Raw genomic sequence first — 16,165 nt, forward strand, 5'->3', positions numbered from 1 at the left:
AAGGATGTATAACGGTTTGGAGAGCACGATGTTGATCTGCCATTTACTGCTTCTGTATGCGTGCCGATAATCATTGAAATAGTTTGCATCAATATTCTATTCGTCCCATAGTGTGCCTATGTCTGTTTGGTGACTGCCACCTCCTTTGGCGAGTGAATCAAGATTATTCAGGCATTTATTATCAGTTCTTGAGCAGCAGAGACATAGAAGTGTGATGTTCGAATCTCGATAAGCTGTGTCCGAACGTAATCGTGAATTGATAACTTGCAATTAGAGGGATCCTTGGTGTGAGAACACAAGGTACTCTATATTTTCCTATTACTGGGTTATATGAAGTCTCAAGCTTCACAAAGTCAGACGGTAACACCCGAGTCCCTTACACAGAGGAAGAAAGAGGAATGGGATTCTTGCGCAGAATTATTTACTTTGCTTCCTGGCAAAGTCCGTTCTTATAGGGAACTTTTCTGCTTTCTCTTAACGCTTCCCGTAGCCTTTCATAGAAATTCAAAACTTATTTATTCACTTGCCAGCCACCGGCTTGTGAGCGTGACAGATCTTATTTCGGTACCTTACGTGAGTCGAAGAAGCTCTGAGTGAGGTTCTCTCTTTGTGTAGTACTCTACAGTAAGGAAGTCGGATAAGACGAGATTAGATTGTCATGAGGCTTGCATGAGCTGGGCGGAAAACCAAGAACGTGATTTGTCGCACAACCACGCGGCTGAGCGGCTGACAGATGGTGGATGATTCTGGGGTCTAAACCACGATAACTGGCAAACCAAGGGATAAGTTGAAGTGGCGAGGAGATACTGGAGATCTGAAAGTCAAAAAGTCAAAGAGCAGCTCTTGCGTCGCGCCGGGGCAGATCCCCCGGACCTCCCACTAGGGACTAGCGGTGGTGGTGACTAAGCAGGCGGGAGGAAGGCGGATTTCGCCCGGAGAGAGCGACTTTCACCTCAACCACATCCCTCCGGCACGCCTGCCTTGCTTTCACTCTCCCTTCCGGCATTCACCCGGCATTCTACGGCTCGTCACGCGCTGAGACCTTTAATATTGAGTTCTTGAAGTAAGAAAGACCATCTACAGAAGCAGTGCAAGTTCGAGGGTGGTCGGAAGTAGTGGTTGTGGAGACTCAACTGTCGCATTCGCCCGTGGCAAGCGACCGCTGCGACGGCGAGGCTTTACCTGTGATAAGCCCGACAACACCATTCACGTCGAGCTCTCGCGTGTTAATAGGCCCCTGTTCTTTTTTCTACTTCCTTAGAAGACAGAGCAAATTTATTTGACCCCAACTTCATTAAAATTCCCTTCACCTGGCTTGACAAAGCGTCTTCTCGTCCTTGTCTGATCCCAGCAGCGATCATGTCGAACCAGCAGGTGGTGAGTGCATCTTTAAAAACACAAACCTTGCCAGAGCTAGAGACTTCGATGGGCCTGGACTGTGGCTCAATACTCCCTGCGAAGTTCTCTATTTCCCCGCTCTAACCCCATCATGATACCATGTGAGATGTTGGCTTATACCAGTTATCCCTAGGGCACGGTGTTCGATCGTGTCATCCAGGAGGTCTGTGATGGCTCCCAGGTGGACTTCGAGGAAAGTGGTGTGGACCAGCAAACACTGTTAGATTTGCGCAAGGTTAGTGCTCCATCAACATCCATCTTCCTTTGTTGGAGAGATCTCTTTGAGGTCAAAAGAAGTCGATATGCTTGGGGGGTGAGAGCCCCAGGGGGAGACGCCCCAAGCGGGGTCCGAGAGGTGCGGGAAGGGCGGCCGCCTGGGGGCATCGCCTGCTTTTGAGTCTCTTTTTATACCGCGCCGCTTTTACCCGCCCTAGTCGGCCTGCCAAGCCGCTTCAGCATCGTCATTCGCTGCCCGTTTCCCCTTCACCTCTCGGTCTCAGATTTCCTTATACTTATCGCTTGACCCTTTGGCTCCTTGCTCCATTCATATATTTCTTTTAATTAAAACCTTTCAGTCTGCTAATATTTCCCCTCCAGAGCTGGCAGAAGAAGCTCTCCTCATTGGGTGTCGCTCACTTCCCTTGGGATCCGCCGCCGCCGCAACCGGCTCCCCCTCAGACGCAAAATATCCTCCCTCCTACAGCAACTGTACCATCAAATGCTCCCCGGCCTGGTCCGCCCCCTCAGCCACAGCATCATGTTCCTCCTCCACCTCTGCAGCAACCCATTCCTCAGTCCGCCCCCGCTACGGCACCTCCGCTCCAAGCTCCTACTCCAGTTGGGGCCGGCCCCAATGCCATGGGTCAACAACAACCTCACATCAAGACCGAACCTGGCGTCAACGGTCAACCGGGGATGATTCCGATGAATAATATGATGATGCCAAACTCCTCCAACCCTCAGTCTGCTCAAGAACGGGCTGCCAATATGCTTCGTCAGCGTTACGGCGCAGCAGCCGCTAACTCGGTCAGTCAGCTGCAAGCACAGTCACAGGCACAAGCAGCCATGGCCATGCCGGGCCAGCAGCGCCCCCAACCCATGCAGCATGTGCCCAACGGACAGGCTCCACAGATCAAGCAAGAACCGGGTTACCCCCCTGTGTCTCAACCCCCCGTCGGCAATACTCAAACGGACGGTGCCGGTGATGATGCCTTGTCTGCATGGAAGGCTGAGGTTGCACGGAGGCGGGAAGCTGCTGAACGCCAGGGAGGAGAAGGCGATCGTCTCCTTCGTGAACATCTCAGACAACGGATGCTCCAATTAGAAGGCGGTGGTCTGATGTTGCCTCTCGACGAGCATGACTACTCATCAAAGACATTGACTCGTGGGCTGGTGGCTACCCAAGCAGAGCCAGCTGAGGTATCAGAAGTTGCTGGCTCCTCGTTGCATCCGCCCAAGGTTCTCGGAGCTCAGTTTGACGGTCCCGGTGGTGATGATGAAAGGGATGAGGATGATGAAGATGCTATCAACTCGGACCTTGACGACCCTGATGACCTTGTTGCTGAGGATCATGATGCTGAAGATGCCGTAGGCCAGGTCATGCTTTGCACTTACGACAAGGTACAACGCGTGAAGAACAAGTGGAAGTGCACACTTAAAGATGGTATTTTGACCACCGGTGGCAAGGAGTAAGTGCCCTCTTTTCATTAACCCCATATCCAATCTCCCGCTAACGAGTTGACAGGTACGTCTTCCACAAAGGTCAAGGAGAGTTCGAGTGGTAAATGGGCGTAAGCGTCACCCATTTGCTCCGGATAATCCCAGATCGTGTATTTTCTTCTCCATACCTCTTCTTCATCTGTTCTACTGGCCTCGTTTTCGATCCCCCATTATACTCAGCATGTAAAAATCCCAGATTTGACTCAGGATTCTATGAGCAACGAAACCCATATCTGGCTCCTTTTTCTTCTTCCAACTATGTCTGGATGGTCGGTGCAAGCGGAAATTTGCCTCAAATGACGATTTGATTTTCACGAAGTAAACAAACAACACCGGGACTCCTGTTTTCTTATTTTTTTTTGTCATTGATTAAGATTCTTTTCCCTCATACTCTTTGCTTCTTCCCCACATTGGATGTATGTGGCGCTTATGAGGTGGACGGCGGTTCCTTTTCAGTCTAAGCTGTACTAGAGTAACATATCTGAATTGAATGAAACAGATTGTTTTCTAGTTTCTGGATCACACACTCGTCTAGAATAACGAGCAGCCGAATAATGTAACCAAAGATCATCTTGTACCATTAATGAGCCAGATTAATCGATCACGTGTGGCCCTTGCTACTCCAAATCCCATGCTACTTACTGGTGACGTGGCTAGCCTAAGTTCAGCAATGAGATACTACTAGTCCCATTAACTGTCCATACATCAGTCAATTAGTATGACAACCCAAGGAACTCAATCTCCCAGGTATCACTAAATTTTACCAGAATACTGCAGCCCAAACCTACTATCATCTTTTTAGCTTAAAAATCAATTACAGTATATTAATAATCAAATCAGCTACCCAATCTAGTCGACTATCAAGCGAGCATATCCGAGAGCTAATGATTGATATGGAGTGAAATTGGTTCATGTTCAGACTTTTTTGGTATGAAGAAAGGAGCCCTTTTTCCGCAAGCAAACAACATTAAATCAATCCTTCAATCGAAACGGGAATCTCAAAAGAGCAGGCAGGCAAAACAAGCAACAAGAACATAGCGAGTAAAAAGCTCTATCAGCAACTCAGCCAGTCAGTTCGAAAGTCCCATGTTTCTCCAACAACACCAACAACACACCACAGGCAAATAAGAACAAGAGACGCAAAAACGAAGGAAGTAATGATAGCAAAGAAAAGGAAAGGGAAGAAAATGACACAAGACACGCAGTGTAAGAACCAGAAGCCGGTCTGAAAAAGGAGAAAACATTATCTACAGAACTAAGTGACGCCAGAGTACCACCAGTAGTTACTTTTTTTTCCTGGTCTTTCCTTGTCTCCAAGCTGCGAAACCTCATTGTGCCAGAGAAAGGCAAAGAACAACAACCACCGCGTTGCTCCAACTTTGCATATCCAGTAGAAACCCTTGCGCTAAAAAATTGCTTTTCGTTCTTTTTTTCAAATCCAAAGTCGTCCTATCATCCCATCGCAACCGTACTCCAGATTCTGTTTCTGCAGGGCATGACAAGCCTTTGAGAAAGTTCTGATTAGATGACTCGGTATCGTGGATCGCGAAGGAGCCTAGCAATGGAGACGTGACAATGGAAGACGACATAAGCAACCCCCAACTCTCTGTTTTGATCCCGAATACACATGACCGTGAAAGCTAAGCAAATGCCAGGGGCAAGCAAAAGAAACCAGAGAATCCACCGCCGATACGTCTATCGGCTAATGAGTCGTGGAAGATCTTCTTCAAAGTCTTGAAAGGACTGATTTATTACCAGACCAAAGCACGGTCGTCCCAAACCGCGATTGACATGACGTTCATACCATTAACTCCAAGCCACCAAACCTATCATTAAATCGTATTCCGCGCGACGAAGCCGTCAAAAATCGTCGTCGAATTAGTGTGGGAATAATGATGCGTAAAATTGAATTGCATGTCGTTCGTGATATGGGGACCTTATAAAAGACCCTCTTCACCGATGCCAGGTAGGCCAGCCCCAGCAACGTTGATGTTCTGCCCTTGCATGACGCCTCCACCAAAAGCCAAGTTCCTGCCTGCAGCAAGCTGGAAGTCAGGATTGCATGGCGGCGAGTGCGACTTGTGATATTTAAGACCATTCAGGTTCTTATAACGCTTGCCACAGACCTCGCAGCGGTAGGGCTTCTCCTTCTCCATACCAAGTGTTCCAGGATATGGAGTTGAGGTCTCGGGATTGACGATGGAAAAGGTGCCGTCTGCGTTGTCATGAAGCTGCTGGTTATTGTGGCCGTGCTAGGAAACAGTTAGAAAAGCTAAGTGGTTTGGTTCGAAAGACTTACAGCTTTGTGGTATTTCAGACCATTCTGGTTCTTATACGCCTTCTCGCAGCCAATGACTGGGCACCGGAAAGGCTTAGGTTCCTCGTTGGGAAGGAGAGCAGTGGTATCAGGAACACCTGCCAACAACTGTTGCTCTCGGATGCGTCGAGCGATCTCACTGTTGGGACCATACTGTGCTCCACTTAGCTTGAAGTGAGCGTTGGGAGTGTTAATTCCGCCGGTGGGGCTAAACAACCGTTTGGCTGGTTCGTCGATACACAAGTCTACCATATCGTTGTTGTTCCCAGCGAACCTTCCAAACTGAGACTGGCCCTGCATCATTGGGTTTTGCATAGCCAGATCTCCGAAGCCACCAAGCATGCTGTCATCGAGTTCTGCCGGCGTCCCAGGTGCAGACGAGTCTGGTGTGGTCCGGAACTGTGAGTTCTGTAGAGGGTTCGCCATCAAAGTAGGAGTATTGACGGAAGAAACTGTTGGGTTGTTCTGCAGCGATAGAGGGCGCCCAGAAGCAACGGGAGTACCGGGCTGAGAGCCTTTGAACCCTTGGTGTCCTGGAAGCATAGATAGATTCAGATGCGGAACCCTTTGGTTGGCACTGCCAAAACCTCCTTGGCCTCCATCACGCGACTGAGGCGCGAACAGCTGTGCAGTGGCGGCATCGTGGTCACCCATCGGCTCATCGAGTTCCATGTCATCAATGGTATCCATATCCGAATGCTGCTGAGTGTGAGGGACCTGACTCAGTTTCCGCTGCAAGTCCAGAGTCCTATCTGGTTGCAATCCACGGCCTTGATTATTGTTTTGCTGACCCTGTTGCTGCTGCGCCATCGCCACCGCAGCCAGGGCCGCTCTACTGTCGCCTTGACTGGGACGGTGGCCCTGCTGAGGTGACTTGGTGGCGTGAGCTTCTTCATAGTGCTGCAAAAGATCGTGAAGCGTCGGAAGGGTCACCCCACAACAATTGAAGTCGCGCATGAAGTTTGCCTCCAGCTTGGGTAAATATGAGGATGAATGAAATGACGGTGACTGGAAAGTGAACGGAGATGTGCCGGTCATGATTATGCTAGATGATTCATCGTCAGCTTCCAGTGGCCAAAGCACTTGCGCGATCAGGGGAAACCGAAATGATTCCCATAAGGACAAAGGACACTCACTCATCGCGAATCCAACTGCCAACAGACACACCACCCCAGCTCATTCCACCAACTAAACTTCCTGCCAAAGACTCACGGCGGCCTTTATCGCGGTTGGAGCCGGACATTGAGATGGGCTTCGTTCCGTTGCCCCATTGTGCAGTAGCTGCACCGATCGAGTCCTTGCGAGGAGGCGGGGCCTTGAAGACGCTGAGACCAACACCATTTGCATGGGATAGACTGCCTGTCCGTTCTCCATTACCAGCTCTCTGCAGAGCAGACGTCAGATTCGACGCCTGCTGTCCGGGAGGAGAAACGGAACTCTGGCGGGTGGCAATGTCGATCGGAGCGGCTGCACCGGTCATGGTGTTGGTTTGTATGGGGGAGGAAGGAAAGAGAGGGAAGTCGAGATCTGAATCAGAGTGAGAGTGTAGTTGCTGGCTGTAAAAGTACGGTGAGGACGTGTCGCCGCCGATGTCGAGTGAATTTCGAGTGAACGAGGAATCCGAGAGCTTTTCCCTATCCGGTCTGCGCAACGGTACGCCAAACCCGAGGGGAGTGGTGACGGGGGTCGAGTCCCTAGTAGAGGCGCAATCGAGGTCCCCGATAGAGGGAGAGTAATGAAGAGAGGGAGGAGGAGGACTATGCGTCGCTTCTGACGACCCGAGCATTAAGGAACGATTCCACGACGGCGGTTTTGGGCGGGATCACACAAGGAGTGTCCACCACCCTCGGATGTTGTCCCGCTTTGGCTGCGGAACTGTGACGGATTCGGGAAAGGTGGCGGGACGTAACGATAATACTTCGTCGATGCAGTCACGAAAGGCAAGAAAACAAATTCAAAGATGCAGAGAAAGAAGGTAGTCACAACAGTAGTAGATGGCGATGATGAGAAGTTGATGATGGTGTAAAAGAGTATGATGAATATGGGCGATGGTTAATGGGGGAGGGTGTGGGCAACACGCACACACACACGAGGAACAACACCCAATTTCACCGACAGCAGCGAAGTCAGGAAGCCCAGCAACTGGCGGCAAGCAGCAACGACCGGAAAGGTCCAGGTAATAATGACTAGAGGAGTGACTGGACCTGGGGGGGCAATTCACGGCACCACCTTCACTACCAGGATGACTCTCAAACATTACCGTTTTATTACGCCCCAATCTGGTCAAGTCCGTCCATGACCTAAATTACGGTACATCCCGGACGAGGCCCGCACTTGTCTGGATTGGGTAAGAAAGACACTTAGTCATGGTATGGCTGGGGCCACCCATAACTATTTCCAGGCAATCAGAGCTGCCCAGCATCTGCCCAGTGCCCAACGACGAATCTTCTTGCGACTTACTATTACGTATGAGGAGGGCGGAGGATCCATGGGAGGTTTCGACCACTGACTCCAGTGGCCAGCACAGCTTCTGGTTCCCTACGGCTTCTAGCAGGTGGGCCCCCTTTAGTAGCAATGAACTTGACACCGCTTGCAGTCTAGTCGAGTCACTAGCGCTTCTTCGAAAAGTCGATGATGATGACGGCGGTGGACTGGTGTGTAGCTACTGCTGCAGGAGATCCAGAGGGGCGTCACCCTTGTATCGTGCGTTATGTATGAAATCGTATTACCGGGGAGTGGTCCCCGCTCCAGTTCCCGGTCTCTGTATTATTACGGATCTGGACCTACTTTTGGTGGTGCTACTCGCTAGTAGTCACTACTATACTAGCAAGTCAACCAGCTCATTCACCTGCGTCGTCCTTGCAACGTCCACATATCCCACTATCGTTTTGTCTGTCCGTGCGGATATGCTTTCTCAATTTCGGGCTCATCCGCTCTTCAGAATATTTAGACGACTCGACCCTTCCAGAAAACAATATGCTTGTGCAACATTGTAACTCTTCTCGGAGCCTTGAATGTCTCGTACTACCCTCAGTGAGCACGCTACCTACCCATGGTTCACATGCGCACTATATCCTGGCTGAGATCCCTCCGGGGACTTGCAGCCTATGAAAGTACTCTCACACTCTGAAGTTATCCGATGGACCGGTCCTAGAACCTGGATCCTTCAATCCGGCGGTGTCAATAAGGGTCCAAAGCTTGTCATGCCACACCAAGCCAGGTGCGTCGGCTAGGCAGTCCAACCAACGCAACCCCCACAGAATCTGAAATTCAGTACTCAACACGGGATCTTGATATTCAGGAACTTCTGCGGTGGAGGTAGACCGGAAAATGGAGGTTCAGGCGCAATCGCTGCAAAGTTCAACGTGCGTTTACTATCAGGGGCTACAATGCTTTCTATTGTGCTATTGGAGGGCCTGGCTGGTGTTTAACATTGGCTACCTTCTTATCGTTCGCATCGGACATTCCACGACATCCGTCTATGCTCCGCGATACCCTCTTCAGTAAGCCCCGATCTCTAGTATGCCCGAGTCAGTACCGATATGACGATAAGCACGAAGCACGGCCACTTATCGCTCCTTTTCAGCACTGGCCATATATCAATGACATCAATAGTATAGCAGCCTCACTTGTAAACGAACGAGGCAAATGGGCGGTCTGTATGAACGTTTCTTATACAAAAGTACTGATAGATCGGTGTATCAAAGAGCAAACCCTCCCTACTTGGACGCTAAAATGGCCTAGCAGTATTAACATACACACCGTTCTCCCGCTCAGCATGGTCTGCTGATAGACCAGATCGCCTGGTATTGGTTGGGAGGTGAGAGATCGCAGGAATGGGACCAAGCCCCTTTTCCTCCGGGTGCCGATCGCCGCGAAATTCGGGGAGGATGAGTTCTCATTCATTCTGATCATGCAATTAGTCTAGGGCATATTCTGGGGGTTAGTTCTTGGCTCCAACACTAGAAGCACTGAAGAAGCATTTCTAATGGTTAGCGGCAATTTTGCGTCTTTCACCGCATTATCGGTCGAGTGACTTTCCTTTTCGGGTGCAAGTGCTGACCATGCAACGATGATGAACAGACTCTCCTGCTGGATTGATATAACTAAACAAGCCAATATCAACTACCCAGTTTAGGTTACAGACAACAGGGATTGTTGTGTGTTCTCTAATCTCATACTCATCTGGGCAAGCTGAACCGATGCTCCGGCTCTACTGGTCCCCTACCCCTGTCAAGCGCCATCCGTTTGTTTCATCCATGTCTCAACCCTCGAATACCTCGGCTGCGTTTTACCGAACCTAATTTGAGTCAAGTGAGGCGCCTGTATCCACCAGGTATTATCCCGAAGACTCCGCGTGTACGCTACAACGTATATACCGCTTTTCGGAGTATTGCTGCCATCCGCACTCTGATCAATAAGCATTCCTACAGTAGTAGTCACCTTACAGCCGCTACTCTAATCAGGCACCTGCATTCTGGGATGACTGGGAGACACAAGTGACGGATCCCATACATGGTCGATTATGTACATGAATTAGTAGTACTCCCCTTACATACACGGTACTACTCACAGCACATGATGCCTAATGAACTATCCCGAAGCACCAATATCTTCAAATAATCTACGCATCTATGTCGTACAGTTGCGTAAGCTTACAAGAGCCATAACTTCCCAGAAATACCAATATATATACGTACTGCTCAGCAATAAATAGAACCAATTTGCCACCCTTACATTTCCAAGTCCACGGTTCCTGGAATGCCACATGTGCTTTTGTCCCTTGATGTGGATACCATGATCCATCCACTTTACAACGAACCGCAATGCAACCCCTTCAACCTGTACCTGCCTCATGCAGATTATACTGCAGCAACCCATACGCATAATATCCACCCATCCAAATGCAAAAAAAAGGGGGGAAGCCAGTATGCAGCATACGTAAATAGCACTGAGAAATCGCTCAAGGCCATAAACAACCAACCCCATAGTTATGCACTGGACTATCACTGCAGTGGAAGTAGACGCATCACGACGTTCCTCTCCCCCCGGACTTCATCCCGTAAGGTCAGGCTTACACAACAGACGATTTTAATGTACATGTAACATGATGCATGGGGGAGGGTAGTTAATCCTCATCAGGACATAACAGATCAGCAGGTACAAGCGCTAAGCAGAGTGACTAAAAGTAAGAGGCGCAGGAGATCTTCGCATCGTTTCGAGATTGCCCAATGCTAGAGGCGTATTCGTAGTCCTGTGACCTTCTTGCCAAGGTGGAATTGACTTTCCGGGTTGTTACTGAAGTTTAAGGAGATGATTAGTACTGTAGTAGTGGTGAACGTGATGGAGGTGTTGAATGGTCGCCAGTCGGATATATCTCCGATGTAGTATTTGTCTTGAATACTTTTGTAGGAAGTTCTTGTCTTCCAGATGTATTAATGATCCTTGCCACTGTGGTGGAGGCATATCCCACAGTCGTCGTAACATTCGACAAGTACGATCGATCACAGTGATGGGCGGAGCGACAGCATACGGAGACTATGCCTTGATTGGAATCCTGATGGTGGGTAGGCTCGATGCGAGACCGACGGCGTTTGCTAAGCTAGTCAACGACAGGTGGTTGACTTTCTCAGCATTGATCTACCCCCCCCCATCAAACGGGTCGTTTAAGTTCTTCTAGAAACCCAGAAAATGTGAGCATTGCAAGACTAGGTTCAACTTCGGTGGGGCTCTTGTTCAGTATGTAAAGTAAGATTACGCTAGTGTGTTCGACATTTGTAATGGATGGGGGAGAAGGAGGTTGCCCGGTAAGGCGACGGCAAAGGATCGCTTCCGTTTTACCGCGTGTACCGCCCATCGTAACAGCACCTCAGGGATTGGCTGTCAAAACAACAGTTGCCCGCGGGTCCGCACCGCCACGAAGTACTGGTAAGCAACGCCCTGACCGCCTCCGTACCGCCACGCTGGAACTGCCGTGAACGCCACTGCCAGTGCAAACCTTACAAACTGCACCCCTCGAAATTTTTGCCCGCATTAGATTGATTGCGGAGATTCTTGAGGACCGACCGGCATCTTTTTGGATTCGAAAAGGGTCTGGATCACAAGACGCGCTGATTCTAGCCCAATTGTCGCATTGCGCAGTCCAGTTCCTTTGGTAATTCGGTAGTCATTTCCTTCCTTTCTCTCGAGGAAAGCGACTGTTCACAATGGAGCCGACAACCGCTCAGGAACAGCTGCCCGCTCCAGAACAGCTGCCCGCTCCAGAGGCTAATGCGCCCAAGCGTGATCCGGAGAATGGCGATGCCGCTGCAGACCACCAGGCCCAGGAGCCACCCTCGAAGAAAGCCAGACTCGATGATTCGGCGGATTCTAACGGACAGACGGCTGATGCGCCCGCCCCGCGTATGAAGGGCGTTGCTCCTATCAAGCCCGAGTATGTGATTGATCTAAATCTGTTTGCGATGCGCCCGCTCTAACCGACTTCCTCTGCTAGGTTTATTATCGACCAACAACCCACGAGAGGCCAGACCGCTTCCGATGCCAATGCTGACGATGCTGCGGAAGCTGCACACCACGACGGGCGCGCCGATGAGCAGAATGGAAAGAAGAAAAAGAAGAAGACTGGTCAGAATACGAACCGCACGTTTGGTCGATCCGAGGATGCGAAAGGATTGTGCTCTAGTGTCAACTTCAGGCCTGAATTCTCTCCTGCCGAGTGCACTTTCGGTGAAAAGTGTCGGTACGAGCATGACCTGCGCACATACTTGAAGGAGCATAAGCGGGAAGATCTTACGACGTTCAATGGCATGTGTCCTGTCTGGGATGTCCACGGAAAGTGCTTCGTGGGCTGGAAATGTCGTTTTGTCGGTTCACACTCGGAGGAGCGAGAGACTGCCGATGGAAGGAAAGAGTTGGTTCTTATTGAGGATGAGGAGCGCAAGAAGAAGGTTCAGCGGCTTGTTCCCTTTGCTGGAGAGGATGGGGCTGTGAATGTTGCTTCGATGGAGGATAAGATTGCCTTGGCGAGGAGGAAGATGGACTTCCCAAGAGCTGGGCCGTATAGTGCTTGGCTGGAAAACACATCCAGGACCATTGAGAAGGAGCTCCACAAACGGCATCGTGCTGCGCCCGTAGGAGCTGAAACCAAGGATGGAGAGTCTAAGGATGCAGAATCTAAGGATGCAGATAGCAAGGACGAAAAGGAGGAGAACCGGGCTATGTACGTTGAGCCGCCATTCATGCCATCAGAGAAGCGCCGACTGTACTTTGGACCCGAAACACCGGCACTGGCGCCTTTGACTACCCAAGGCAATATGCCTTTCCGAAGACTTTGTGTCGAGCTTGGCGCACAATTTACCTATTCTGAGATGGCCATGAGCTTGCCCTTGATCCAGGGTAACAAGTCGGAGTGGGCCTTAATGCGAGCCCATGAGTCGGAGATGCTCCCTCCCACGATGCTGCCCGGGGCAGACATCGTGCAGGGCTATGACAACTCCAAGGACATGAAGTTTGGTGCTCAGATTGCAGCAAACAAGCCCTGGCAGGCGTTCAAGGCTACAGAGGCGCTGGCTAAAGTTACTCCAAACCTGCGTGTCATCGATCTGAACTGTGGCTGCCCGATTGACCTCGTCTTCAAGGATGGTGCTGGCTCTGCTCTTCTGGAGCACCCGTCGAAGCTCGAGAAGATCATTCGTGGCATGAACACTGTTTCGGATCAGATTCCTATCACGGTCAAGATCCGTATGGGAACGAAGGACAACAATCCGAACGCCTTGAAACTGACGGAGCGTTTGCTGCTTGGGGGCTACGAAACCAGTCTGCTTCATCACGACGGCGCCGCAGGTGCAGCGGCTATCACTCTTCACGGCCGTAGCAGACAGCAGCGTTACACCAGACAAGCTGATTGGGAATACATCTCCGAATGTGCCGCCTTGATCAAGCGCCTGAACGAGAAGACTGACGCGGTGACGGATACCATCCGGGAGCCTGACGCCCGTACGCAGCCAAACGGCGGGAAGGTTTACTTCCTGGGTAACGGTGACTGCTACTCTCATGTTGACTACGATAACCACATCAACAATGCTGGCGTTGATGCTGTTATGCTTGGTCGCGGTCCTCTGATCAAGCCTTGGCTGTTCGAGGAAATTCAGGCGGGCCAGTACCTTGACAAGTCTGCTACGGAACGTTTGGCAATGATTGAGAAGTTCTGTAAGTATGGTCTGGAGGCATGGGGATCCGATGAGCACGGTGTTGGTACGACTAGACGCTTCTTGATGGAATGGCTGAGCTTCACTCGTCGCTATGTACCTATCGGGTTGCTCGAGCATCTTCCCCCCTACATCAACGACCGGCCCCCGGCTTTCAGAGGCCGGAATGAGCTTGAGACACTGCTGGCCAGTGCCAACTACAAGGATTGGCTCAAGATCTCGTAAGTACCTTCTCCTGACCGGCTCACTCTTTCGAACTCATTCTAACAGCCTTCTAGGGAGATGTTCCTCGGACCGGCTCATAAGGACTTCAAGTTCGAGCCCAAGCACAAGTCCAACTCGTATGACGAAGCGGAGGGTTAAACACACGCTGTCTAGATTAGGATTAACGCATAGAGACGATGTACATACCACAGCTAGCAATCATATGCAATGAGAACTACACACTTTAGATAAACCCTGTTGCTATGACGTAGACGGTAGGCTGAGCCGCGGTCGATAGAGTCACGTGCACGATCACAGCTCCGGGCGGTAATGACGTCTTCCTCTCACCAGAAACTGCAAAAAGACCACCTCATCTCCTGAACTGCCCAACCGCTGCTCTGTTCTGGCACTGTTCATGCCAGTATATTAGCTAGGAGTACTTCTTTGATAAACATTGTCCGCCTTACGCCTGATCGATCCTTCAGGTTTTTCAACTCCTCTTGCGTGTTACCTCGCACCTTTGTTTATCTTTGCAAAACAAACCCCACAACCACTGCTGGATATCCAGCCAGACTTGCATTTTGAAGCATCTGCCGGAAGTTTATTGAACTACAACATTAGACAATATGACGCTTTACTACAGCCTCGTACGTACCGCCATTTGTTGTTGACTCTCCTCGCAATGGCATGGAGTTCGGGATTGTTGCAGCCTGCCGCCTGCAGCCCCTGACCCGCGCACTCCCGGATCATCAGATAATATGTCGCATCAGCATGTGCTTACAATATGGTAATAGGTTTTCTGCCTCTTGGTGTTTGAGATGGCGGTCTTCATGGGCCTCATCATCCCTCTTCCATTCACCGTGAAGAGGAAGCTCTTCGCTTTCATTTCGGAAAGTCCGATAGTAGCTAAATTACAATATGGATTAAAGGTATGCTATTAAACATTGTCTAACATTTGCAATCACTCATCAAGCTATAGATCACATTCATCTTTATCCTCATCCTCTTCATCGATAGTGTCAACCGCGTATACCGTGTGCAGCTGGAGCTGGCTTCCTTCGGCAAAGAGGGAGGCACCATGGGGTATGCTTCCGACGATCCAGGCCCTTTTTAGCATTGCACTGAAACAGTTACTGACCTAGCTTTCGCCACAGAGCCGCCGCTCTCGGTACCGATCGCATGGAAGTCCAAGCCCGGAAGTTCTACTCGCAGCGCAACATGTACCTCTGTGGATTCACCCTCTTCCTGTCTCTTATCCTCAATCGCACTTACACCATGATCCTTGACGTCCTCCGTCTTGAGGACAGAGTCAGACTCCTTGAGGGTGACAAGAAGGCTGGCGGTAAGGACTCCGCTCGTCTTGCGCAGGCCGGTGAAATCGGTGAAATCGGCCGTCTGAAGGAGGAGCTTGCAGCCAAGGACCGTGACATTGAGACCCTGAAGAAGCAGTGTGAGGGTCTCACCCGCGAATATCACAAGCTTGGTGATCAGGTGTCTGGTGAGAAGGATGAGGCTCCCAAGAAGGACCAGTAGACGTCTCTTGGGTGTGCCGCGAGAAATACAATCGTGAGCTTGTTAGGCCAGTCGGGACTGTGAATTGATCGCTCTTTGGGGCTGATTGATTGTACATCACGCCGTCTGCAAGCTACTCTCTTATGTGCATTTCGGTTACCATATCTATCGGGTCTGGATGAGGCGGAATGTTGACAACAACCGCCTGTTGGTCGGATGAACCAGCTGTTATCTTGAAGCGCATTGGTGGAGTGGATCATACTGGTGCAGTTTTCGGGAAAGAAGTTGTCATTGCAAAACTTAGGATTATCTGGGTCATCTGGGTTATCACTTACAATGGAGCAAAAATACCATCGTCTAAATCAAAATGTAGGCATTCGGTAAACACAAGAGCGATACATCCACAGATACAAACATACGCCATTGCCAACATTTGAAAAATACAGTAGTCAATAACTCTCAGATCAAAACCCAATGTAGAAAGAGGGACAACGATCACAGTCGAAGCACCTGCTTGCGGTTCCATCGTTCCTCTTTGACCAACACCGCAGTTTACTCACAACAACAACAACCACCACCACCAAAGTTAGGATTCTCACACTCAATACGACTCCCAAGTACAAGGTCCAAGAACCGAAATCTTCTTCTACTCACTTCAACATTTCTTGAATCTCCATCCTTCTTACCCTGAAGAGCAATAACAGCTGCTACTATACCCGAAAACCATTTACAACCTCTCACCCTGACTCCTCATGGCGATCAGACAAGTCCCACCTTAGCAAAGAATTACGAGTGCTTTGTCTACATC

General features: G+C 50.2%; 5 protein-coding genes across 5 annotated transcripts; 3 read left to right on the plus strand and 2 right to left on the minus strand.

Annotated features, from left to right (window-relative positions):
- Positions 1 to 1,359: 1,359 nt before the first annotated feature.
- An01g12770 (uncharacterized protein) lies at positions 1,360 to 3,182 on the plus strand (the record flags this gene model as incomplete). The annotated part of the gene is made up of 5 exons (XM_059744893.1): positions 1,360 to 1,377; positions 1,532 to 1,633; positions 1,996 to 2,738; positions 2,901 to 3,086; positions 3,143 to 3,182. The coding sequence occupies 5 exons, from the start codon at positions 1,360 to 1,362 to the stop codon at positions 3,180 to 3,182; spliced, it is 1,089 nt and encodes a 362-aa protein (XP_059599807.1).
- Positions 3,183 to 5,054: 1,872 nt separating this feature from the next.
- On the minus strand, positions 5,055 to 7,220 carry An01g12780 (uncharacterized protein; the record flags this gene model as incomplete). Its single annotated transcript, XM_001389646.1, has 3 exons — positions 5,055 to 5,369; positions 5,417 to 6,479; positions 6,571 to 7,220. The coding sequence occupies 3 exons, from the start codon at positions 7,218 to 7,220 to the stop codon at positions 5,055 to 5,057; spliced, it is 2,028 nt and encodes a 675-aa protein (XP_001389683.1).
- A 1,944-nt stretch (positions 7,221 to 9,164) lies between these two features.
- Positions 9,165 to 9,678, minus strand: An01g12790 (hypothetical protein; the record flags this gene model as incomplete). The annotated part of the gene is made up of 2 exons (XM_059744900.1): positions 9,165 to 9,331; positions 9,663 to 9,678. The coding sequence occupies 2 exons, from the start codon at positions 9,676 to 9,678 to the stop codon at positions 9,165 to 9,167; spliced, it is 183 nt and encodes a 60-aa protein (XP_059599808.1).
- Positions 9,679 to 11,640: 1,962 nt separating this feature from the next.
- Positions 11,641 to 14,004, plus strand: An01g12800 (uncharacterized protein; the record flags this gene model as incomplete). Its single annotated transcript, XM_001389648.3, has 3 exons — positions 11,641 to 11,867; positions 11,928 to 13,862; positions 13,920 to 14,004. 3 exons carry the CDS (start codon positions 11,641 to 11,643, stop codon positions 14,002 to 14,004), a joined length of 2,247 nt encoding a protein of 748 aa, XP_001389685.1.
- A 467-nt stretch (positions 14,005 to 14,471) lies between these two features.
- Positions 14,472 to 15,378, plus strand: An01g12810 (uncharacterized protein; the record flags this gene model as incomplete). Its single annotated transcript, XM_059744915.1, has 5 exons — positions 14,472 to 14,496; positions 14,569 to 14,618; positions 14,664 to 14,774; positions 14,825 to 14,928; positions 15,000 to 15,378. The coding sequence occupies 5 exons, from the start codon at positions 14,472 to 14,474 to the stop codon at positions 15,376 to 15,378; spliced, it is 669 nt and encodes a 222-aa protein (XP_059599809.1).
- Positions 15,379 to 16,165: the final 787 nt, after the last annotated feature.

Source organism: Aspergillus niger, assembly GCF_000002855.4.
Source record: "Aspergillus niger supercontig An01".
Taxonomy (NCBI): Eukaryota; Fungi; Ascomycota; class Eurotiomycetes; order Eurotiales; family Aspergillaceae; genus Aspergillus; species Aspergillus niger.